The 26,124-nt window shown below is 47.5% G+C and overlaps 1 protein-coding gene across 10 annotated transcripts in view; it reads right to left on the bottom strand.

Moving 5' to 3' along the window:
- Nucleotides 1–26,124, bottom strand: part of ARHGAP17 (Rho GTPase activating protein 17) — a 141,762-nt gene that overhangs the window by 29,712 nt on the left and 85,926 nt on the right. For 5 of the 10 annotated variants that reach the window (XR_006708347.1, XM_045461595.1, XM_045461586.1 and 2 more), the window contains exons 2-10: nucleotides 25,027–25,066; nucleotides 21,340–21,441; nucleotides 15,400–15,473; nucleotides 13,412–13,523; nucleotides 13,077–13,153; nucleotides 9,860–9,971; nucleotides 5,404–5,472; nucleotides 5,150–5,231; nucleotides 1,156–1,283 (exon numbers count right to left, since the gene is read on the bottom strand). Coding sequence is in view for 9 of the 10 variants with exons in the window: in XM_045461595.1 (XP_045317551.1) it covers nucleotides 1,156–1,283; nucleotides 5,150–5,231; nucleotides 5,404–5,472; nucleotides 9,860–9,971; nucleotides 13,077–13,153; nucleotides 13,412–13,523; nucleotides 15,400–15,473; nucleotides 21,340–21,441; nucleotides 25,027–25,066 (796 nt within the window). In the remaining variant the exon portion in view is untranslated. Of the gene's footprint in view, nucleotides 1–1,155; nucleotides 1,284–5,149; nucleotides 5,232–5,403; nucleotides 5,473–9,859; nucleotides 9,972–13,076; nucleotides 13,154–13,411; nucleotides 13,524–15,399; nucleotides 15,474–21,335; nucleotides 21,442–25,026; nucleotides 25,067–26,124 lie in introns of those variants that run through there. The other 5 variants (XM_045461593.1, XM_045461592.1, XM_045461590.1 and 2 more) reach the window with 3 other exon arrangements.

Raw genomic sequence — 26,124 nt, 5'->3', positions numbered from 1 at the left:
TTCGGGTTTTAAGCAAAATAAATCTAGGCAGGGTTCCTCAGTCTCAGCAGTACTGACATTTCAGGAGCGGTAATTCCTCATCATGGTCCTGTCCTGTGCGTTGCAGGCTGCTTATTAGCAGCAGCCCTGGTCTCTGCCCACTAGAGGCCAGGAGCAACCCCCCTCCAAAATCATGACAATCAAAAATGTGTCCAGACTTCGCCAAATTGCTCCCAAAAGGGGACAAAATTTAGCCCCGGCTGAGAAGCTCTGATCTCGGCTACTAGAAGTTGGGGTCATGTCAGTGGGGGATGGGGCAGTGCCTGGAAGCAAACACAAGAGGGCTTCTAGAGTGTTCCTTGATCTGGATGCTGATCACACAGGTAGGCTCAGTTTGTTAACATTTATCAATGCATCACTTATGATACATACATTTTTCTATCTACATTATACTTCAATACGGTTCTTTTTTTTTTTTTCTTTAATTTTTTTTTAACGTTTATTTATTTTTGAGACAGGGAGAGACAGCATGAACGGGGGAGGGTCAGAGAGAGAGGGAGACACAGAATCTGAAACAGGCTCCAGGCTCTGAGCTGTCAGCACAGAGCCTGACGTGGGGCTCGAACTCACGGACCGCGAGATCATGACCTGAGTCGAAGTCGGATGCTTAACCGACTGAGCCACCCAGGCGCCCCTCAATACGGTTCTTAAAAGGAAAAAAAAAAAAAAAGACTCGGCATTTGATTTTCATCCCCCCACCATGAGCTCACTGTGTGCCGAATTCCTTATCTACACAGGGAGTAAGTAACAAGATCTGCTCGGCTCCTGGGTTTTTCTGCGGTAAGGATACCATACCCATGAAATAAACCTCCACCAAAACTGCACAGTACCACACGAGGGTAAGATTCTCGCTATGAACAAAGTTCACGGAAGCTCTGGTCCATTTAATGCATCATGAAAGTCAATGCCACAAATCACAGCCAGAGTCTAACATGAAACAATCAAGGGGACAAGAGAAAGTCAGAGTATACTGCAGGCGGGAAGGGTAAGTATTGTTTTCCTATGAATTTGGTTTTATTCACAGTGTCTAATGTGCAGGGTCTCAAAATGTGGGAAAACCACCAACGGGTCTACACAGTACAGACGGCGGCAAGCAGGCCCGCTCGGCGCCCTTACCTCCTCCTTCATGCCTGTCTCCAGAAGCAGCATGACACAGGCCTCGATGGGCAATGCGATCTCACGCCCGCTCCGCTTCAGGTGCTCTTGCAAAGGAGTCCCAAAGGCCGGCTTTTCCGCCCACTTATCTAGACAGCAAAGCATCCAGTGAGACACCCAACAACCTCACGGCATCAATGGGGAGTCTTTTTCCTCCCCCAAATTACCAAAGGGGATCTTTTTTTTTAAGCGGACTGGTGGTTGAGGCTTTGGGAAAAGGGGAAACATCTGTTCTGTTTGCTTTTGCTGTTTACCGTTTACTAGAGCAAAAATAGGCATGGGGCTGGGAGGTTACTTGCGGAGCAGAAGCCCTGAACACCCTCTGTGGCAGCCCGTGAGAGCGGCCCAGCTGAAGTCACGAGGGTGCTCCTGCATGGGACTGGTGGGCTGCCTGGCCCTACACCGAGGATGCGTCTAGGCACCCTGATTTCACTGGAAGGAAACTGATTCCAGCCATGCAAAGCAGCACTGGCCTTCCATCTAGGGGACTCCCTCAGTGCAAGAGGAAATAACTTCTTAAGATTTTAAACACAAGCCAAGCATCATCACACAAGACCGGAAGATGGCCGATGGGAACTCGTAGCAAATGCAACGTCTCTGTGACATGCAGTGCTTCTGAATGCCGGAGCTCCAGAAAGGTCCCAAACATTCTGCGTAGGGAACAACGCGGGATCCGCAGCCCCAAAGCAGCTGAGGCTGAAGCCTGTGCCAGCAGTAAAGCGATCATTTATATTATTTTGGGGTCACATACTCTGCTCCACTCCATAAGAGATTTGAGGCAGCTTAGCAGAAATACATACAATAAAGCAGCAAAACAGAAACAAGAGTTTAGCGAATGGATGCGTCCCATTGGGATGAGAAGCACTCGGTTGGGTCTGGCCCGCCTGCGGGTCCTGTGCACATCTACCACTGCCCAAGAAGCACACGGACGCAGAAGAGGGGAAACCGGCCCAAGAAAAATGCTCAGCTGAGGAACACTTAGTTCCTTCCGGTGACAGGAAAGGTTCCCGTCCTCCTCCGCACCACCAATGGACAATTATCCTTCAGCCGCTCTGCTGTTCGAACCACGAGTTCAAAGCAGGCACGATCACCCTGGTGTGTCCTCTTAGACTCCACTACACGAAAGAGCAGGGACAGGCCCCATCGTGTGATCTGCACATAGTGGGAGGAAGAAGAATGGAATCCCCAGGTCCCTGGGCCCGAGAGCTTGTGCAAGGCTAGAATCGATGGGAAGAGCGAGTGGGGTCCCGGTTGTAGAGAGGTGAGGGCAAGAGAGGCAGGCGCCCTCCTCATCTCTGGCCCTGGCCCTGGCCCCAGCCCCAGCCATGGTCAGCAAAATTCCTAGCAGCAAGAGCATCCAGGGGCCTGGCCCTTCTCTGTGACAGCCCTCTCAGAGGCCAGACCTTCCCCCGCATACTTTGTCCCTTTCATCTAAAACGAGGATTCTCAATCAGGCAGAAAACAGCCACATGACCCCTCCCCTGGGAGATACATCAGAGTGCCCCAGGGGAGTTCTGCAAATGGCACCTGCCATCACGGCCACCCCACATGACTGACCCCGTGGCGGCAAGGGCTGGGTGTTCTCCAAACACCTGCTGGAACTTTCTAGTAAACACTCTACGGTGTGCCCTGCCCCCCACCGCGGTGTAATGCTGGCAGAGGGTGGACGTGAGAACCAGTGACCTAGACGACTCCTGAGCCAAACCGCCCTGAGGATGCCGGCCTCTCACACAACAGACCAGTCAAGTGCTGGCTGCCACAGCGGCACCCACAGTTCACAACACCCCCCCCCCCAAATAAATATAAGACACACATGTAAACGTACAACACTCATTCACAAGACAACGCATGTTTGCTAAGTCACGGCCAAAAAATGGTATAGATGAGGGTCACAAATGCAGTTGTCCACAGGGGCCAGGGACATACCAGCCCTGCGCCTGGCGCCCGACCCATGCTGCCATGTAGGAAAACAGATCCAGGGTTGCCAGACTCCCACAACTTCCAGGAGAAGCCAGAAACCAGATTGCTACATGAAGGTGTCTGGTGTTTCAATGATGGCAACATTTTTTTTTTAATGAGAAGTGGCTGTTTGCGACTTCTGGCATAGACCACAGATGCTAGAGTGACTCAGGAGACAAGGTGTGTGCTGTTGGCTTCAGAGAAGGCTTCTCAAAGGAGGGGGGCTTAGGTGAATGAAACAGACCAAGGAAGACCAGCTGAGAAAAGTCCAGGGACCTTGAGTCTCAGAAGTGATATCTGATTCCACAGTTCACGCGTGAAGTGACATAGGCCCGGGGCGGGGGGACAGCATGAGAGGAGGAGAAGGCCTAGCAGAAGGCAGAAAGGGCAGACCCCGGCAACAGGTGGCTCCAAGTTCAAGCCTGGATGGTTTGGACGAAGGCGGCACCCGGGAGAGCCGGAGGACGAAGGGACAGCTGGCGTGAGGGGAAGAATCGGCTTGCTTTCTGGGATGTGTGGAGTTTCAGGGCACAGCAGGCCCTCAGAGGGAACCAGCACTGAGGAGGCCGTGAGGCCGAAGACGCTGGTGAGATGGGAACTGTCACCAGGAAGGGGCTCTGGGGACAAGGAGGGCAGGAGGGGGAAGAGCACAGCCCTAACAATGAACTTTCCTGTTCCCTGTCACTGGCTGACCTACTTCTCCAGGGAAAACAGCCTTGGGAAAAAAAGAGGTTGTTTTGGGTTTTTTTTTTTAAAGTCCTGCTCACAAAACCCAATCTTCCCTTTTGCTGTGCTTGTTCGTCAGCTCCAAACCAGATTTTAATTCATTCAAAGGCTAAGAAGATGACAGTTACCATCTTGTCCTACACGGGGCCAGGCACACGGTAGGTATCCCATAAATACACACTCCTGGAGCTCGGAACTTGCCCGGCAAGAGCCTGCCCCTTGCAAGGCTGGATGTACGCCAGCAGCTTCATTCCCTCGCACGGGGACTTGACCTCGTCATCCACAAATGAGGAAACCGGATCACGTAGGAAAGCAAGAGCAGCTTGCCCTAGGAAGAGCTCATCAGATGCATGCACTTGAGCTGGGTGAAGATCTGCCTATGCAGATCGGGGCCTCCTCAAATTTAGAGAAGTGGCGTTGTTGAGGGTGCCGGTGTGCGTGCACACCCACCCACACACGCTCGCTCTCTTTCGCAATCACAGAGTCACTGCGCTCAGCACCTGGCTTGAGACCAAAGGTTCTGCAGGGGGAACCTAGGCTCCAAATGCGGGGTCTACACAACCAAACAGTACAATAGGTCCAAAGAAGACAGACTAACTTCTGCCTCAACCAGGTTTTCGGATCTCTGCTGGCAGATGCTCTGATGGCAAATGAGAAAATGAGAATCAAAAGCTCTAATGTTGGGCTAAAACTAAACATCAGGAGGAAGTTCAGTCCACTCATGACTTGTGGGTAAAGTCTGCTGAAAGCTTGAGTATGGCAGGCAGAATGTGAGTGCTGAGAACAAGAGCCTTGTATGCAGGCAAGGAAGAGGGGGAAGGAAGTTGTCTATGGCCTCATGGTTCATTCCCACCAACTGAGTGCCTGATGAGGGGCTATCAAGTACTGGCTTCTAAAAATCCCTTTCGCAAAGTCCAATATTTTCCCCAGAATGTATGCTCTTGGAGTCGCAGGGTCAGAGTTAAACCCAAGGGAACAAATAACTGACCCGGAAAAGGAGAAGACACGAAAACACACACAGGTACTCCCCCAAAGGGTCCAGCAACTGAACATGTCAGAATTGCACATGTCCCATTAGTATGTTAATTTGGGTTTGGAAGGAATTAGAGAATGCGGCGAGGAAAGATGAGATTATGCTGGGAAACAGTACTCTCCGAGGAGAAAGGCGTTATCCAAAGGAAATGCATGCAAAGGAGTCAGGGTGAAGAAGAACAGAGCGCAAGTGGCAGAGGCAAAAAGGAGGCATCAGCCAGCACGCAGGTTACATTACCTTGATGGGCTCGCATTTCGGGAAGGGCCTTTTCTAAGACTGCTAATGCTTTTCTATGGTAATCTGCTTGGGCTTCTAATAACTGAGAACAGACCCACATTCAAAAACAAAAGCAACGTTAGCATCGGATGGACACACACACAATGGCTGAGCAAAACCAAAAATGAAATCTTTTGCAAAACAAAACAAAACAAAAAAACTAAAATGACTCCATTTTTACAACGTTTTATACTTTGTCAAGGCCAGGTGCTTACCGTAATGAAGAATTTGCCATACTCCCCTTCTTTGGCCATAAAGTTGTACATGTCCGCTGCAAGCTGGTCCTGGTGAATGGAAGAGAAGAGACGTCACTGAAGAAAATGGCATCTGAGAATTAATATCCATGAGCTCATAGAGCAAAACGTCATGGAAAGAGCCACAGATTAAACGTCCATCAATTGCCTGGTATAACCATACATTGGGACAACAGCAACAACAAAAAAGGAAGCTTATTAGGGGAATGATGTGGGAAGATCTCCAAGATACACGGTTAATACTCCTTATTAAGAAGAGAAGTATATACAGCCACCTGGGTGGCTCAATCTGTTAAGTGTCCAACTCTTAATTCCAGCTCAGGTCATGATCTCACAGTTGGTGAAATTGAGCCCCACGTCAGGCTCTGCGCTGACAGTTTGGAGCCTGGTTGGGATCCTTTCTCTCTGTCCTCTCTCTCTGCCTCTCCCCATGCTGGCTGGTTCTCTCTCTCAAAATAAATAAGTAAGCATTAAAAAAAAAAAAAAAAGAAAAGAAAAAGAAAAAAAAGAAGTGAAGTATAGGGGTGCCTGGGTCGTTCAGTCGGTTTAGCATCCAGACTCTTGATTTTGGCTCAGGTCCTGATCTCATGGTTCATGAGATTGAGCCCTGCATTGGGCTCTGTGCTGACAGTGCAGAGCGTGCTTGGGATTCTCTCTCTCTGTCTCCCTCTGCCCCTGCCCCACTCTCTCTCTCAAAATAAATAAATAAACATTAAAAAAAAAAAAAAAAACAAGTATAGAGCATTAGTTATGCTATGTTACCACCTGTGTAAAAAGAGAAGAGAAAAAAATGTTATATTTTTGCTGCCACATTAGCATAAAAATATCTCCGGAAGAAAAAACAAGAAATTGGCAATCGAGGTTACCTTTTGGGAGCAGAGGAAATTCGGTAGAAGCAGGACAAGGGTGGAAGAAAGACTTACTGTATATTGCTTTATGCTTTTGATACTTGAACTAATGTAGATGAATTGCTTATAAAAATTAAATAATTTGCGGGGCGCCTGGGTGGCGCAGTCGGTTAAGCGTCCGACTTCAGCCAGGTCACGATCTCGCGGTCCGTGAGTTCGAGCCCCGCGTCAGGCTCTGGGCTGATGGCTCAGAGCCTGGAGCCTGTTTCCGATTCTGTGTCTCCCTCTCTCTCTGCCCCTCCCCCGGTCATGCTCTGTCTCTCTCTGTCCCAAAAATAAATAAACGTTGAAAAAAAAAATTTTTTTTTAATTAAATAATTTGCTTAAAAGTGATAGATTAGGCAATTGTGTATATATATATGTGTATATATATATATATATATGTTTCCTATATTATATTTGAATTAGATTGTATTTGAATTACATATGTATATATTTATAAAATGTACTGCCTTCTGTTTTTAGCATCAAGGTGCACAAATTAACATGAAGGCCCTTCTCATTTATGAAAAAACTTAGAAATGCTAGTTGGGAGCAACAAACATTCGTTTAGAATAACTGGGAAAGCAATGGAGTAAATTCATGGAGACCCACCACACATCTCCAAAAAAGAAAGGGAGAGAAAGAAAAGAGAAAGAGGGCAGGGCAGAGGAGAAAGAAAACAAAGGAAGAGAGAAGGCCTTTCACTCATAAGTGGAATTTAAGAAACAAAACAGATGAACATAGGAGAAAGAAAAAGAGAAGGAGGTAAACGATAAAAGCGACTTTTTTTTAAAGTAAGCTCCACACCCAACATGGGGCTTGAACTCACGACACCAAGATCAAGGGTCACATGCTCTGCCAACTGAGCCAACCAGGGGCCCCAGAGACTCTTAACGACAGAGAAAAAACTGAGCGTTGCTGGTGGGAGGTGGGCAGGGGTTAGACTAAATGAGTGATGGGCATTATGGAGGGTACTTGTTGGCATGAGCACTGGGTGTTGTATGTAAGTGATGAACCACTAAATTCTACTCCTGAAACCAATATTACACTGCATGTTAACTAACTAGAATTTAAATAAAAACTTGAAGCATTAAATTTTTTTTTAAAGGAAAAGGCCTGACAAGTGGAAGCTGGGGATGACCTGGGTGGGTCTATGCCACTCTTGATGGTCAAGGTGTTGGAGTCTGGCAGTCACGTGGAGTCAGAGGACAGAAAATGAAGCCTTGGGTCCGGCAAGGTGAGGAACTGTAACTGACAAGTATGCTCACATCACACGCAAAGATCCCCGAGAAACTATATCCTCAGGGAAGGGTGGATCAGAAAATATTCGCTCAGTAGCATATGGAAAGAATAGAGTATATGTGTTTTGCACTGGGAAAGTAAAAATATTTTCCTGGATTTTACAAATACAGCCTGATTTCATGAAGGTCTGAAGTCTATGTTTATAATATGTGTGGTTCAGGAATCCTCAAACTGAGAAAGTTAAAGTTAGTTAAAAATGGCCTTGAACTGGTAATACTCTGTAGGGAAAGTCACTCCCAATCCTTAAGAGTCCCACAGATAAAGTCTCTCTTAAAATGAACTCACAATACAAAATTGCAAAACACAGGAAGAAACAATCCACCATGAAGTAAACTCCCACCACTCTCACTGAGGAAACAGAATTACCAAAGATTGTTACAGTAAGTATACATAGAATGGTTAAAGACATTAAAAAAAAAACAGGCACTAGAGAACAATGTCATAGTATCAAAAAAGGCTGACCTGAAGAAATTTGAATGGAAAAATGCAGTAAATGAAATTCCAAACTCAATGTTGATTAATTATACAGCAGATGAGACTTAGCTAAAGAGAAAATCAGTGAAACAGAACTTAGATGTTGGGAAATTACCCAGAAGTTAGCATACAGAGACAGAAGATATTTTCACAAGTTTTCACCATCTGAATTGAGAAGCTCTGAGGTGGAAGTCGAGAGAAGACACATCAGCCCATAATGCACTAGTCCAGACTCCCAAGACCTCTGTAACTCTTCTGAACAGGAATAAGCCACTATGAGACCATTTTATCAGAAGCATTTATCTGAAGGTCATCTTTTCAAATGCAAAGGCTATGGCATGACTTTGTGAGTTCAGTTTTAAACATCTCATTTTACTGCAGTTAATTGATCCTAAAATTCATTATCTTGAAGAATGAATTATAGCGTGACTTATACAAACTAAAATATAACAGTCCCAACACTATCTAATAGAATAGAGACCATTTTTGGAAAAATGCTTAATAGTAAGAGGAAGAAAAGCTTAGGTCAATGACCCTAAGACTCACCAAAGACCTGTTTCTTTAACACCTCAAATAACATTTAGAATAAAGATCTATCTTCACAGATAGATGTACAGAGAATGAGATCACTTAACCATCTAATCTGTAATTTATTTAATGACATAAAAAATAGTATTTCTCCCAAATTACAAACCAACTGTCCCAACAACATTTAAAAAATAATTCTTCCCTTCTCTACGGATATATGATGACCTCTTTACTGTATATTCCATTGTTTAAAGTAATAGCATTGAGGGGCGCCTGGATGGCTCAGTCGGTTGAGCGTCCGTCCGACTTTGGCTCAGGTCACGATCTTGAAGTTCACAAGTGCCAGCCCCATGTCAGGCTCTGTGCTGACAGCTCAGAGCCTAGAGCCTGATTCGGATTCTGTGTCTTCCTCTCTCTCTGCCCCCCCTACTCGCATTCTGTCTCTCTCTCTCTCTCTCAAAAATAAACAAAAAAAAATTTTTTAAATAAAGTAATAGCATTGATTCTAGAAAAACTATGCTATTCCACAGATCTATTTTTGTGCCTATTGTGCATTTTTGTTAAAGATTTGTTTAAGTAATCTCTACACCCAACATGGGGCTTGAACTCACAACCCTGAGATCAAGAGTTGCACACTCCACCAACTGAACCAGCCAGGCACCCCTATGTACGTTGTTGTAACAGTTGTAACTTTATACAGTTTGCTATGGTTTTCTTTTTTTCCCCATCTATTCCTTATTTTAAATAAGCTCAGACATTTCTGTCATTTAAAAAATTAAAAAAAAAAATTTTTTTAATGTTTGCTTATTTTTGAAAGAGAGAAAGAGAGAGAGAGACAGAGAGCAAGCAGGGCAGGGGCAGAGAAAGAGGGAAACACAGAATCGGAAGCAGGCTCCAGGCTCTGAGCTATTAGCCCAGTGCCCAACGTGGGGCTTGAACCCATGCACCGTGAGATCATGACCTGAGCCGAAGTCGGACCCTTAATGACTGAACCACCCAGGCGCCCCCTACTTAAAATTTTTTTAAAGGCTACGCTATTCTTAGTATAAAGTAATACAGTCTTGGAAAATAAAGAAAGAAGGCAGAAGAAACTAGAACGCATTTTTCATATCACTCAGAGTATTTGTGCCAAACACTAAATAATCTGCAATATTTGGCCTTTCATCCATCATTTGTAAAAAGCAGACTGATGCAAGCGCGTATGTATCAGGGAAGTCTTGTACCTTGCACAGCTCTACTTTATTTCCAGCTTCATCCATCTCTTCCTTTAGGGTATCTATTTTTGATGGAAGTCCCTGGAAGTTGGTTCCTGAAGATTTGTGAGCTTGGTTCCACCTGTAAAACATGGGGGCAATCAGCATCTGAGAGCTGGCTGCACATACTCAACCTTGCGGAATCAAGGCCCTGAGGGAAACAGACTCTTTCCCCAAAGCCGATTCTAACTGGGATCGGTATGAGTACCTAGGATGCCAGCTCCTCTTGAGCTTATCCTCTAGGAATGGAAGCAAGCGAAAAGAGACATTACATCCCCACTGTGATGGGACTCTTGCAGTGTTGGGAGTAGCTGTCTGCTCTGAGTATAATCCTGTTTCATACACGCCCCACTGCTGGAAACCATGCCATGAACCCCCTTTCCTGTAGTGTCTGATCATGGCACCTTTGCCATGAAACACCCCTGTGCTTCCTGCTTTGATCTGGAATGTTCCTGTGCCCCTGGGAGTCGGTCCTGCTCCTGGACCCCTGGGACCCTTCCTGCTGCCATCCTCCTCTGTGATTACCTCCAGCAAGTAAAGACCGAGCTTTGGTCATGCAGCTAACAATCCATAGCCAGGAAAACACATGTAGAACTAAAAACATCTGTTAAGAATTAATATTCTAAAGATGAAGTTTACAGAAAGTCTAAAGCATAATGTGGAAAGTTTACATTAAGTCAAAAGGACTGAGAAAAAAAAGGAAAGAATTATACCACAGCAAAAGTAGGGGAGTGCATGGGTGGGGAGGGGTAATAATCTAAAACAATTTCTATTTGGTTTTCAGGTGTGCTTTGACCTTCTGTTCGAATATGAATTATGTCTGCTATTGTGGAAGCAATTGAAATGTAAACATGGATATTACAGAGATGCAGCATGAAAACCTGTGCGAGCAACTGCTCAAGCTTCCCAGCTGCTGCACTGCCCCCAAAACAGTAGGCTCTACCTTCTTCCCAGTTCCTGATGAGGCTCTCCTCCAAAGCCGGCCTTCGGCAAGTCTGCCTAAGCAAGACTGGCGATGCCACGGAGTGGCCAGAGCACGGATCTGGGAGGCTGACAAGCTCAGGTTTGAAGCCTGGCTCTCCCACACTAGCTGTGTGACCTTGGGCAATGACTTAACCTCTCTGTGCCTCAGTAATCTCATCTGTAAAGCTAAGATAACAAACACTTTGCAGAACCCTCATAAGGAATCGAGAACAAATCGATATGCATGTGCATGTGTGTGCATATGATATCTGCCCCATTAGGGATTCCTCCTTAGGAATTAGGTAGTAATTAGTCATTAGGTACTATCATTTTCCCCCAGGGAAAAGCCACAGGAATAAGTAAAGGTGAAATATTCAACTGTGTGCTTCTCTGATACCTGCTTTGATTGGTTAAAAGTGAACAAGATCCTGAACGCAGATCAAGAATCAGTGTTGAAATCCCCTCTGGGATACCTGTATTGTAGACGTAAAATTCCTGGGGCACAAGCACCTGTAATGTCGCTCAACCAGCTCCGGGGAGGGAGCATTCACGGCCTTGTTTAACGAACCATTAGAACATTCTTCCTTATCCTGAGCAAAAGTCTACCTCAGGGTGGCCCCACTCCTGGTCCCAGCTCGGGGATTCTCCTTACAGATGTACACATGACAAAGCGTGAAGCAAGCCATGTAGAGGATCTGTGCAGGTTCTTCTCTCATCTAGAAAAGGAGTCTCCTCCCAAGAGAACAGAACCCCTGCTCCCTCTCCAGTCCTCACTGAGGGGGCCTCTGAATTTAGTCCCCAGCACGGAGTCGGGCACACAGGACGCACCCGATCGAGATCTGTCGAAAACATGAATGAGCGAATGAACAGGAACTGGTGGAGGAATCAGAGGAGGTGACACGTCATGTCCGTCGCTCCATACCTGGCACGCGGCAAGTGTCCAGTAAGTGGTGGCAATTATTTTTACCATGTGTTAATTCTTAGACGCACCCTCTAACATCTCAGTATGTCCTACATCACCACATGTCTTAACGAGTGACCTGTACATTTAATGGAGTGGTGTTTCTTCACCCCTCCCCCAAGGAGATATCTAGTCAGTGGTGCACGGATAGTCACCGGCATCTCAGGAACGAGGAAATGCTGCATGTTGCATTGCTACAGATGTTCTAAATCTGTTTTAAAAAAAAAGCATCTGACAGGTAGAAGCTTAGTAAATGACAGTTATATCTCCATCCATTTGCCAGAGAGAAATGGTCATCTCTGCTTCACAGGACTGCAGTGAGAATTAAGTTACAAAATAAACAAGTCACGGAGATGAAAAGTACAGCAAAGGGAATATAGTCAATAATATTGTAAGGACACTGCAAGGTGACAGATGGTGACCACACTTATCGTGATGAGCACTGAGTAACATACAGAATTGTCGAATCAAAGTTGTGCACCTAAAATTAATACATCATGTGTCAGTTACACTGCAGTAATTTAAAAAAATTAAAAGAAGAAAAAGTGAGAGCTAACAAAACAGGGGTCAATCAACAAAGCCACCTTTTTTTTTTTTTTTATTTATTTAAAGTTTTATTGGAACACGGTCAGGCTTTCATTTACTTATGGTCCAGGGTTGTTTTTACACTACAATAGCAGAGTTGAAAAGTTGCAAAAGGGACCATCTGGGTTGCAAAGCTGAAAATATTTACTATCCGGCCCTTTATGGAATGTTTGCCAACTCTTGTGGTAAAGCATGAGAAAGGTCGGGGCAGGCGGCAGCTGCCTCCATAGATATTCCCTATTCTCATCCACGGAGAAAGCCGCATAAGTCACGGATACACATGCCCTCAAGGACAGAGCTGGGCTGGAGTCCTGCCACGAAGCACCACAGACAGTCATCTGGCAGCAGGCCACAAGTCGGCAGCCCTCTGGGATGGTTACTTACTTTTACGGGGAGTTTTCTCCCTTTGGGCGCAGCATTCGATCATGAAAGTATCATAACCACACAGGGTTTGGACGTGGCAGGACCCTCAGGAACTGCTAAGATCACAGGTCTATTTATTCCTACACTCCACTATCCTAGAACAGGACGTTCTAACATCATTCCCACTGCCACACTTGGGAGAATGGGCCCTCGAGGCAGGTGTAAGTGGGTGCGACTTGGTCTGTGGGTCAAGTGCGTGAATCTGGAAACCTGCATGCTGTCCACTGAGTGGTCTTCCTCTCATCCGTACCTTACCTGGCTCTGACCGAATCCCAGTCTAACACCAATTTAGCGAGCTGCTTCCTCTGTTTTTGGATGTTGGGAATCTCCAACTAGAAAGAAGAACATACCACAGACCGAATGCGATAAGCTTCGGGGTTTTTACCTTAACATCTGAAAAGGCAGTATTTATTTACATTTTTCCCCCTGAGGCATAGGATTTTGTACCCTCAACTGATTCCCCTCATTTCCAAAAGGAAGCATATGTCGAAGTCACCGATTGTCATGAAACTTGCAGACCCAAGCGAACCATTCACCACGCAGCCCACACCGGTCTTGGCTCTTCTATGCGGCCTGGCAGAAGCACTCACCTCTGCGATGCTGCAGAGAGGATCCACAATCTCTCCCTCAACAAAGACCTCATGCTGAGAAAGTTCTAGAGCCAGCTGGTTCTCAGCATTGCCACACGTCTCCAGAATCTTCCTTTAAAAACACAAGATACCCCCACAACAAGCATCCGCTCATTAAACCAGGTGCCCGATTACCATACTCGGCCAGCTCTCTACACGATGGGGACACCTTAGGGTGCTACACGGTAGAACCTTAAAAACGTGGTAAGTCTGGGGCATCGCCTAAAATGCAAGCCCACGGGTTTGTGCTCTAACGTGAAAAAGGCACTCTCAGATACACTTTGTGAGTACGTGTGTGGGATGTGTGTGAACAGTGAGGTGATGAGTCTAGGATTAGCTTCAGGGGAAGACCAAATGTTCTCCAAATAACCCTGGAATTCTTTAGAACCTTATGTAAAGTTCGTTATGTGCTGTTTTATGTCTGTCAGTGAGGCCAGCCAAGGTAGGGTTTGCTCCGGAGTTAATGCAAGTGCTGGTTTTCTACTGGGGATGGTGGGCTAAGCTCAAGGGACATGTTGCATGAAAACCATGTCTGCTTTTGTTTTCCTGGGAGCACGCAGTTGACGTCACACCGAGGACGCGTGCGAATGAAACGGCTGCTCTGACTCTGTCCTTCCCTCTCTCCTCCTACCCCTCTCCTTCTCGCCCTGCCCCTCGAGATCCCCACGGGGTCCTTTTAAAATGACCAACGTGTGTGGCGCTGGCATGAGGTGGCCATGGTGCTGTCATTAAGAACACGATCTCCGATACCACGCTGCCTGGGTTTGAATACGGGCTTTGCTATTCACCAGCTGTGGGGTCTTGGGCAACTGACTCACCCTCTCTGTTTGTCAATTTCTTCAATGGGAGGTAGAATGTAGGTTGTCTTGAGGACTGAACGAGTGAGTACATGGAAAACACGTAGAGCAGTGCTAGTGCAGAGCAAGGACTCCCTCCATCAGCCGGGAGGACCAGGAGTGCCAGCATGCACACACCAGCCACCCTCTTCCCAGGACCATTACTCCAAAATATGGGAGCATGGACAGGACGGAGGAAGGGTGAAGAGTGGGGGGAAACTATCATCCTGGAAAGGACAAAGTTACGGGGTGCCTGGGTAGCTCAGTCAGTTAAGCATCTGACTCTTGGTTTTGGCTCAGGTCATGACTGCACGGTTCCTGAGTTCGAGCCCTGTGTCGGGCTCTACACTGATAGTGTGGAACACGCTTGGGATTTTCTCACTCTCTCTCTCTGCCCCTCCCCCCATCAAAATAAATAAATAAACTGCAAAATAAAAAAGAACACAGGTAGCGTTGTAGGGCATGGAGTATAACAGGCCCCTGGAAAGGGGGCTGTGGAGTCCAAAGCCCAGGGCAGCTGGGAAGCAGAGTGAGCAGTATAGCAGAGACAGCAGATTGGCTCAAAGGCCCCCAGACTCATGTAGAAGCAGGTGGAAGGAAGGGTTAACCTTCCCTCTTACAGTAAAAACAACTTCATGATTAGATTTTTAAAAATTATTTATAGAACACATGCCTACTGCAAAAAAAAAAAAAAATCCAAATAATTCAGAAAACACAAGATTTTGAGACAACCACCATTGATATTACGGTGGCCACCCTCAAAGGAGGTGGCTCTTAAGGACTGGACGGGACTGCTCAGGGAAGGGACATGTTCTTTATACCGAGGCTCAGGGGAATAAAGAATGACCCTATGGATCACTTTCGCCAGTGGCCCTTTCAATCATCGGAAGCCAGCGTTGCTCCTGCTAAAGGGAAGACTGCCTGCCATCCCGGGGGCCCAGACCCCACTTCTTCCCATGGAGACTGCGCCATTCTCCTCCTGGAGCATGAGCCACACCGTCACGCTCACGGCCCGTCTGTCACGCAGATGCCTGCCGCGTACAGCACCCGCCCACCCGCTCCCGCTGACGCGCAGGCTAGCGGGCTCGCTCTCTGAAAGCAGCCCACTCTTACCCCAGCAGGGAGTCTTCCAGCTGAGTCGATGCTTCTTGCATGTTCTGAGCAAGAGCGGTCAGAGGGAGTTTTTTCTGGAAGGCAGAAGACAATGTGTTGTTTTCATTATTACTGATACCCGTTCTCAATGACCAGCCGCAGATCATCATTCGGTGATTTGTCCTACAGGCACACTGCACAGGTAAGAGGTAGACTGTCTGGGTTCAGGATCCAGTCTCAAACATGTGCGCTGTGTGACTTAACCTCTATGTCCACGTCCTCACGCCTGGATGATACCGAGGCATGATGACAGCAAGGGTGTCCTAGGGCTGTCTGCCCATCTAAGGAGATCTTCAACGTCAAGTACCTAGCATGTGCTACGTACTTAGTAGGTGTTGGCTGCTAGTATTATTGTTGGGGTAGCTGTTAACTGTTCTTGTTAACTAATCAAGTACATACTGTGTCTGAAGCCCTGGGAACATAAGACACAGATCTTACTCTCTGATTATCATAACAAATAAATGCAAGAAAATGCTCAATTTCAAGAACTTTTGCTAGAATACTCATTCTTAAACAGGCTCTTAACCTAGCTGTAATTATAAGGGCCTAGCTCTAGTTAATATCTAAAAACGTCTGGCTAAATATCTGAAAAATTTTCAAGGAATTTAATCACAAAGCGATTTTCCTATCAGAGATTTGTTTTGCAGCTGGAAATGACCATAAGGATCATCTGATTTATGTTCTAATTGTACAGTCAAGGGACCTGAAGCCCAGGGTGGTCAGGTGGGCTGGCTGGGCACCCCAGTGAGGGGCAGCAGAGCCAGACCTTTGTGTCCACGGGCCTGAGCCCCAGTTCAGTTTCTTTCCACCACTGCTTGATGGCTCATCTCATAAGGGTAGAAAGGGCCTGTCAAGTACAAGTGGGTTGGTTATAGCATATAACGTGCAAACAAAAACATGCATTCAGGGCGCATGGTGGCTCAGTCGGTTAAGCGTCCAACTTTGGCTCAGGTCACGATCCTACGGTTCATGAGTTCGATCCCTGTATTGGTCTCTGCTGTCCGCACAGAGCCTGCTTTGGATCCTTTGTTCCCCCTCCATCTCTGCACCTCCCTTCCCCTTCTCAAAAATGAATAAACATTTTTTCAAAATGTAGCCAATGTGGCAATGCTCCCCATGATTTTGCCTCCCCAGTAGAAAGGGCTGTTATGTCAAAGACACAGGGTCCACCTTGCTGTGGCATTGTTGTGCCTTGACCTCTAGCATATCACCTGCCTCTCCCGCTTTAAAGGGCTCCATGTGATACACTTACACCGTATTTTCTTGTATTGTAGAGAATATCTCTTGAAAGCTATACAAGAAGCTACTAATGCTGGTCACTCTGGAGAGGGCAGCAGGGTGCCTGGGGACAGGGTGGTGAGAGATCTCACTTTATGTTCTTCTGTATCTTCTGGATTTTGACCATGTAAATATGCAGCCTACTGGGGCGCCTGGGTGGCGCAGTCGGTTAAGCGTCCGACTTCAGCCAGGTCACGATCTCGCGGTCCGGGAGTTCGAGCCCCGCGTTAGGCTCTGGGCTGATGGCTCGGAGCCTGGAGCCTGTTTCTGATTCTGTGTCTCCCTCTCTCTCTGCCCCTCCCCCGTTCATGCTCTGTCTCTCTCTGTCCCAAAAATAAATAAACGTTGAAAAAAAAAAAATTAAAAAAAAAAATATGCAGCCTACTTGAAACAGTATATTGAAATTTAAAAATAAACAACAGGGGCACCTGGGTGGCTCAGTCGGTTAAGCGGCCGACTTCGGCTCAGGTCATATCTCGCGGTCCGTGAGTTCAAGCCCCGCGTCGGGCTCTGTGCTGACAGCTCAGAGCCTGGAGCCTGTTTCAGATTCTGTGTCTCCCTCTCTCTGACCCTCCCCTGTTCATGCTCTATCTCTCCCTGCCTCAAAAATAAATAAAACGTTTAAAAAAAAATTTTTTTTTTAAATAAAAATAAACAACTGGGGCACCTGGATGGCTCAGTCGGTTAAGCGGCCGACTTCGGCTCAGGTCATGATCTCGCGGTCCGTGAGTTCAAGCCTCGCGTCGGGCTCTGTGCTGACAGCTCAGAGCCTGGAGCCTGTTTCAGATTCTGTGTCTCCCTCTCTCTGACCCTCCCCTGTTCATGCTCTATCTCTCCCTGCCTCAAAAATAAATAAAACGTTTAAAAAAAAAATTTTTTTTTAAAATAAAAACAACTGGGGCACCGGGATGGCTCAGTCGTTTAAGTGTCCGACTTCAGCTCAGGTCATGTTCTCACAGTTCATGGGTTTGAGCCCTGCGTCGGACTCTGTGCTGAAAGCTCGGAGCCTGGAGCCTGCTTCAGATTCTGTGTCTCCCTCTCTCTCTGCCCCTCCCCGACTCATGCTCTCGCTCTCTCTCTCTCTCTCAATCTCAAAAATAAACTTTAAAATAAAAAATAAAAATAAATAACAATTCTATTTACCCACCTCTCATCCTCCCAAGTTATTTTCACGTAAGTAAATATCAGGCATCCCCTGCCCCACAAGGGGACATTGCCAGCTTCTGCACTTTCAGATCAGGAAGATAGGAGAAAACGGGCAATGTGCCTTGTCATAATGAGGATAATTCATACATGTTAGTCATGCTGCCTTTATAAGGGAAATTAAATCTAGGATAAGTGCAATAATCTGGAGAAATACACTTTGTGCAACTCTGGAGCTCGGAACCAAAATCATAAAGAGCAGAGTCTACTTTGACAAAATCATTCAAGTTCCCAGCTATAAACAGCCTTGTGGTTTCCATGCCCTGACCCCAAGCCACAACAGTCCTGCATCTTGATGTACATAAATAAGGACATCCCGCTTATTTAACCCCATGCTCTTCTATGAGGATGCTATCCACCAACAACATACTCCTCCACAAACACGGCTAAGCACTTCCTAGGCATGAACAGCTTTTTTTTTTTTAATCACCAGGGATTCATTTAAAAAGATCTAAAGCCATAATTTACGAAATGCATGCCCACTGCCCAAAAGGCAGCCGCTCCAGATCCCACACGATTCTTGCCTCCTCACATGCGTGGGGGGTCTCTCATGGGACCGTTGGGAGGCTCCTCCTGTGTATTCTAGAGTGCTAGAGACTGCTGTCATTTCTTCCACAATATTGACCGCCGTGGTCACCCATCTTCTATCGTTTCCATGGTGTCTACTCTCTCCCACATGCACAGTGTAGACAGCCTCAGAGGCCTGTCTTTGGCACTTTTTGTTCGAGGTTGGAAAAGGAAGCCCAAGGCATCAGGTTTTAGAAATGACCTTTGCATCCTGCTGCCTAGAATATGCTGGTCACTTGCCACTCACTGCCCTCGTTTATGGCTGGGCTACCACCTCCTCTGGGAAGCCTCCCCTGACTACATCTCTCCTCCTGTGATGCCTATTCTCAGTCCTCCTGTAACACCCTGTGCACACTTTGTTTGGCATGTCATTTTAGGATTATGCATCTGTGTGTATCTCCCCCTGCCAGGCCGTGAGCACCTTTAAGGCGGAGGCCACATCTTGTTCATTTTATTATCTCCAGCACTTGTACACAGTAGGTGTTTGATAAACACCTGCTTAAAAGGCAGTCAAAGGAATGGACAGGACACAACAATGTGAAGGACAGAGACGTATGGCAGGCGGAAGTGGGAGACAATGGGACTGGATAAGGGGAAAGGAAACAGGATGGGATTATGAAAGGTTCCTCGTGCTAATGAAGAGCTCAGACTTTCAATCCTGGCAATGGGAGCCAGCCAGTGCCCCTCAAAAGAGGCACCACTGGTGTTAGGGGCCACTTCCGGTGTGGAACTATGCCCCTAGGCACTGCAGAATGTTCAGCATCTCGGTCCCCACCCTCTACATGCCAGTAGTGTCCCCCGGTCCCTATGGCAACACAAAATGTCTCTATGTATTTCCAAGTATCCCCAGGAGTGTAATCCTGGCCCCTGTTGAGAACCGCTAAGCTACGATGTTTTTTCGGCAGGAGGATGTCAGTATCTATCTGTATTTCAGAAAAACAATTCTGGTGATCAGGCTGGAGCCAGGCTGCAGGAGAAGGAAATCAAAGGCAGGAAACAAAGCTCAGGAGGTGACTGCACCATCCAGGTTTTGCGATCATCGCCTTTGTGAAAGGGATCAGGTTTTGCTTCCAGGCAAAGGTGGCAGAGATGAGGCGGGGGTGAGGAATTCCAAAGACAGTCACAGAGAATCACAGGCCTTGCTAATCAAGCAGCCATGGGAGGGTGAGGATACAATAAAAGGGAGCATAAGGTAAGCCGACAGTTTCTAGCTTGCACAACAGGGTGGGTGGAATTCAAGAGTCCATGCACAATGAAGAACTGGTGACGCATGCCAAAACAGACATCTAGGGAAAGAAGTGTTTTGCTTGGTTGAAATGCTTGAGACGTCCCTGGCATCAACACACCAGTCAGGAGCCACGAGGACAGAAGAGGTGGCCCAAGGAATGTGACGGGAGCAACGAGGAGGAGGACAGAGCCTTAGGAAACAATGTTGAAAGGGGAGGCAGAACAGAAGCCACAGCGAGAGAACAAGAAAGAGCCGTGGGGACAGGACCGGTGGCTTGGGTCCGGTTCTGCCGGACAGGACACGCAGCAAGCATTCCTGGAGCCGTAGGTGTGGGCAAACGTCCGCCCTCTGATACCTGTTACTGCAGCAAACCAAGTATTGCACGAGAGAGGAATATCCTGGCGTTGGGACGTCCTTCTCAGATGTGTGTCGGAAATCCGAGAGAAGGGTGACACAGGTCACCTGCATACCGGTTCTCCTCTTGCGACATCGGGTGTCCCACAGCACACCACGGCAAATCACAGCTTCCCCGTATGCCACTGCAGCTAGCACCGTGATGCTGTGTGGGCTTCCGAGGGCTAGCATGTGCTCGTAAGCTGGGAACCTGTAAACCCAAGGATGGGGCTGCCTGGCGGCGGGGAGTGGCTGTGCTCTGCTGGTGGCACAAGAGGACCCGGATGCTTCAGACAAATGTATCCTGGAGCAGATGTTCGGTGGTTCTCCTCGAGGCCATCCCTCTCCCTCTTAGGACAGTGTCCTGACTTCTCATTCGGGTCCACCCCAGTCTAAATAAAGCCTGTGAGCTACAGAGGCAGCTCCACAGCCCACGCTCTAAGGGCAGGCCCTGATTAGCTTAAGCCAACCAGCACATCCCGCCTCCTCCCAACCTCACCCCTACCCAAGGTAGCCAGGGTGGAATGGGAATGTTCAGGAATGGGGAATATGACTCAATACAGACCAATGCAACGGAAGGCCATTTCTACCTGCCAAGGACTTGGAAAAAGAAGTTCTCTCACTCCCTTAAAGAAACCCACTGGAAAGCGTGCTTTCTACTTCTGCTGGACATGCACAAGGAAGCAAGTAGCCGGTGGAAGCTGCTGGTAGCCAACCCACAGCCACGGGAGGTGCCCATTTAGGGGCAAAGCAGACACTGAGGAAGGCAGAGGGGGCAGAAGGAAAAAGAGTGACATTTTGCTTACACCACTGACCTGCTAGCCCAGGCCTCTCCTCAAGTCTATCCCAGCTTCTGGACTTTTCAGTTAGAAGACCAATAAATTGCGTCATTTTCTAAGTCCGTTTAAGACAGGCTTTCAGCTTTTTGCCATCAAAGCATTCCCAACAGACATCTCTATTCTCTTATCAATGACAAATGGCTTATCGAGTCTTTAAAAGCACCTGGGGAAAATGCAGTGTGAGCAGTGCCTTCAGCACAGCCACGTCTGAAGCACAAAAAAATGTTCTGGTCTGGCAGGTGTCGGGAGAGTAAATGGCAGTACGAGGTACAAATCTGCAGGCAAATGTGCTGACGCTGCTTGGGAAAAACCAAGCGAGCGAAGGGTGAAGAGCCTCACGGAGACACAAGAAAGACCCAACAGCCGTGGCCCCATGTCACATCCGATACTCACGTATCTCTTCTCCACGTCGGGGCCATGGCCCTGGAAGCATGCTGCCAGGCGCTTGTGGGAGTGGTGGCATATTGACCGAACCGTGTCCAGGCGCCGCTCGATCTGACAAATGAGACAAACGAGCCATCAGCAAGGCTTCAGAACACATCTCTTCCTACGTGGCATTGGCATGTAGGTAGAAGCAGCACGCAGGGGTCTAACTTTTTAGCTCTTGGTGTAAATGCCCATGGTCTCCATTCCCCTAGAGCAGGGTTTCTTTCTACTGACATTTGAGGCCAGACAATTCTGGGTGTGTGTGTCGGGGGACCAGGGGGGCTGCTCTGTGCATATGGTACGTTTAGCCTCATCTCTCTGGCCTCTACCCACTAGATGCCAGGTGCACCCCATTCCGAGTTGTGACAACCAGAAGTGTCTCCACACACTGATGAATATCCTCCCAGTGGACGAAATGGCCCCTGGTTCAGAACTGCCGACCTCTCCTACACCGAGGGGTTTAGATCTCCTAAAGGCTAAGTGTGTGTGCAGGGAGGGGGCGCGGTCACGGCCACAACTCCTATCAGGAAGGGTGGCGGCAGTCGGGCTATGCGCTCCCTGCAAAGGCCCGGCGCCAGCCTGCAGAACCGCAGATGAACACCTCAGGCCCAGACCCACAGCCAAGTGGAAAAACCACGGGACTGTCAGAAGCCATCCCCTGTGGATAGTGGCAGAGCCTTCCACACACGGGACATCAGACAGAAGAGTCCAAATCAAGGCTCCACAGTTTCCATTCAAAGTCAGTTGTTTTCAAAATTATTCTTTATTGGGGTTAGGGTGGGTTTTTGTCTTTGTTTTTGCTTTGGTTTTAACTAAACCCCTAAAGCACAATGGACTGCAAGAAACACTGACTTAGGGGACCCACGCATCAAGATTTAGTTTCCCAAAATATTATTGCTGGGATATGGCTGTTTATGGCAAAGAGAGCTGCTTTTCACAGGAAGGAATGCCAAAAATGTGTATTCTGATGACTCATTAAGAATGAGTGCAGGCCCTCAGGGATGCTTTCTATTTTAAAGAAAAATCAACAAATTCAAAGCAGAATGCATTTTTACCCCACAACATTTTACCCAATGACATGGTTCTATGCTTCTCTCCTGAAGGTCCGCACCACGCTGCCCCCCCAACCCCCGCCACCCCACAGCTTTTCTTTATAGCCAAGGCCCGACTACCAGGGCCCTGATCGAGCAGGCACATTTATGTAAGGAGCAGAGGCCACATCACCGACCCCTCATCTTATAATGACCACATTGTAACACACTGGAAAACTAATATGCACTTCTTTACTGACCACAAAAAACAGGCAAAATCAAACAAAACAAAACCCCACAAAACTCCATTTGGCTTTGATTCTAATTTCCACTAGAAAATTATAAAGTCCACTGGGGGACAGGGACCTTGGTCTGTTCTGTGCACGGATTTATCCCAGGTACCCGGAACACTGTCTGGAACACGAACACAAGGTGTTCATTTAATATTTGCTGAAAGGTCAAGTACATGTATTAAGTCCCTGTGCAAGGTATCAGAAAAACAACAGTAAATAAGCTGTAGTTCTCATCCTCCTGGGATTCACAGCCTCCCAGGGAAACTCCACACAAGCACAACAAACTCATGAGCAAAAAATAAGAGGCAAAATAGAGCCATTTGAACTGCTCTCACAGATCAAACAGGGAGCACACAGACTAAGTGAAGGGAAATCTCACACCAGAAACAAAAAATAAAATGTCTATGGCCCAGGATCCATCCCTAGTGTTCTCCCATTTAACCTGTTAATTCCTGCTAATGATCTGATGGAGTGGATACCGCCATTATCCTCATTTTAGAGAAGTGGAAACTGAGGCACAGGAAGTTAAGTAATCCCCTGAGGCCACAGAGCCAGTCAGGGAAAGACCTGGGTAGACAGGCACCAGCCTCCACACTTTCAAACAGGACTCTCTTCTTTATAGTCAAAGAAGGGGGAAACACCTGTGGCAATAATGGCAGATGGAGGTGGGGTGGGGTGGGGGGGTAAGCATCTGCATGATGAAACAAGGCGTTCCTTGAAACTGGCAAACTCTTGAGGCCCCCGTGGATGTTCTAAGAAAGGGACAGGAGCAGACAGTTGCCACCTGCCTCCTGTGGGAATTCTGCAGTCCTCAAACTGCCTGCAAGGCTTGGGGCTTCAAGGGTTCAAGGAGGTTGTGCATATTTATTACTAACGTGGGATGTGGGAGAGAGAACACTGATGTGAAAACCTAGTCTAGTTAAAGGTTATCGAGCCCAAGCAACATTTCTGAAAGTCTGAAAGTGAAGCTGAAATATACGATAAAAGCCAATGAGCAAATATTACTAAGAATAAGATTGTCAGGACTCCTGGGTGGCTCAGTTGGTTAAGTGCCCAATTTTGGCTCAGCTCATGAATTCACGGTTCAGGAGTTCAAGCCCCATATTGGGCTGTGTGCTGGCAGCTCAGAGCCTGGAGCCTGCTTCAGATTCTGTGTCTCCCTCTCTCTCTGCCCCTCCCCTGCTCACATTCTCTCTCTCTCTCTCTCTCAAAAATAAACATTAAAAAGAAAAATTAAAAAAAAAAAGAATATGATTATCTAATAATTCTTAAAAAAAAAAAACCCTCCTACTCTTAATAAAAACTTCTGGTCCTTAAACAACAACAACAACAACAACAACAACAACAACAAACGTGCTCTTAGAATCTTCTACCTGCAGGTGGCTGTCATAATTTAGAAGCATGTTCTGACATGGGCTGGCATGGCACCATTTTTCTAAGCTATGCCAGCTCCTCTCTGTGGGAAGAGACAGAAAGTCACCCGGGAGCAGACTGCTGGTCTTCAGGGGCTCGGGTGAAAAGACCTGCCGAAGGTCATGGAATGAGAAGCAAGGACACAAGCAAGGAGGCTTAAGAGAAACCTCAGTGCAGAAGGGTTCTGTCTTTCCCGGCGTGCTCTGGGGTGGGCGGAGACGGAACGGGGTTGAGGCCGAGTGAAGGGATGTGTACAAAGGGCCCCAGGCCTTCTGGAAGAAACCCCCAGCCCCAAAGTTAGGGAAGCCTGTGAGAGACGAAGTGCGGTGGCCCCGGCCGAGGTCCCTGCAGGAAATATCCCTCCTGCAGGGCAGAAAAGTCCAGGCTGATAACAGGCCACCTCAGGGCCTCAGGGTGGTTCTGACAGGTCTGGTCACCGTCACTGAGACTCTAAGTCCTTCAGGAGCCAACTCAGCCCAGAAGTGGAGGATGATAGCATGAGAGGCAAGAAGTGGAAACTCTAGGCTGTTGCTGGCAGGGCCTGTCCCATCAAGGACACCGTCATAGCAGCGAGCGACAGGCCCGCAGCCTGCCCGGGACCCGTGACCAGGCTGCAGTACCGGTGGACGGCCCAGGCCAGCCAGCGCCTCCCCCACCCCACCCCGACACCTGGCACTTGAAAGCAGGACAGCCCCATTTGAACTTCACAACATGACACCGAAGTTCCAGATCCCCTTTTCATCACCGTGCAACCCAACTGCTTTTCTTTCCTGCTCGGGACCATGCCGATCAGTCTCATCGTGTCTCAGATCATACACACAGACGTACGTGCACAGATCTGCTTCAGTTCTCGCCGATGAGGCTTTGTTTTGTTTTCCTCTTTAAGCAAAGCACTTTAAGAAGATTTTATTTTTTACCTGTAACAGATCTTCACTGAGGACTTCTGTTTTCTCAGCTCTGTGGGAAAAAATGAAAAGCTCAGAGTCAGAAATCCAGAAATGCAAAGGAACTCGTGAAATGTAATAATTATTATCCCAGAGTTTCAAACAAAACAGCTAGGGACGGACGCCTGGGTGGCTCGGTCGGTCGAGCGTTCAACTCTTGACTTCAGCTCAGGTCATGATCCAGGGTCGTGGGATCAAACCCCACGTCGGGCTCTGTGTGGAGGGTGGCGCCTGCTTGGGGTTCTCTCCGTCTCCCTCGGCCCCCGTCTCCCCCCGTTTCCCGCTTGTGTATGCACGCTCTCTCTCTCTCTAAAATAAAAAAATAAAAATAAATAAAACAGGAAGAAATGAATGATAACATGGGGAGAAATTCCACCAATGTGGAAATTCCACCAATCAGAGGGCTCCTTGAGCAAAACCAAAGAAAAAAACCAGCAAACAAAAGTCTGCAAAGAATAGCAACCCCAAACAAGAACAAAGCCTCAAGACCAGTGGCTCCCAGACCTGGGCGTGTATAGAATCACTGAGGGTGGGGAGTGTGCGGATTTAAAATGCCAGTTTCCAGGCCTCACCTCTGTTCAAAAGCAGGTCTGGAACACGATCCTGCTTCTTTAAGAGGCCCTTGTCTCCCAGAATTCCATGGCCGAGACCCACAGGCCACCCTTGGAGAAAAGACTGCTCTAGAGGCGCCTCGTGGCTCAGTCGGTAGAATGTGCAACTCTAGATCTGGGGGTCATGAGTTTGAGCCCCACATTGGGCATGGAGCCTACTTAAAATAAATTTAAAAAAATAAAATAAAGAAAGACCGCTGTAGAGAAGCTGAACCTTCAGTTCCTAAAACGATCATTTCTGAGCTTCATAGCCTTACTGAAACAAGTTTGTCACAAATCCAGGAACGTGATTCAATAATACACACACAAATAGTTAACAACTGAGTACTCCTTCCTTCAGGCACCTTATCTTTACTTTAAAAAGAAACAAAGTGGGGCGCCTGGGTGGCGCAGTCGGTTAAGCGTCCGACTTCAGCCAGGTCACGATCTCACGGTCCGTGAGTTCGAGCCCCGCGTCGGG

Source organism: Leopardus geoffroyi, chromosome E3 (genome assembly GCF_018350155.1).
Source record: "Leopardus geoffroyi isolate Oge1 chromosome E3, O.geoffroyi_Oge1_pat1.0, whole genome shotgun sequence".
In the NCBI taxonomy this organism is placed as follows: domain Eukaryota; kingdom Metazoa; phylum Chordata; class Mammalia; order Carnivora; family Felidae; genus Leopardus; species Leopardus geoffroyi.
This window is presented reverse-complemented; position numbering and strand designations above follow the sequence as displayed.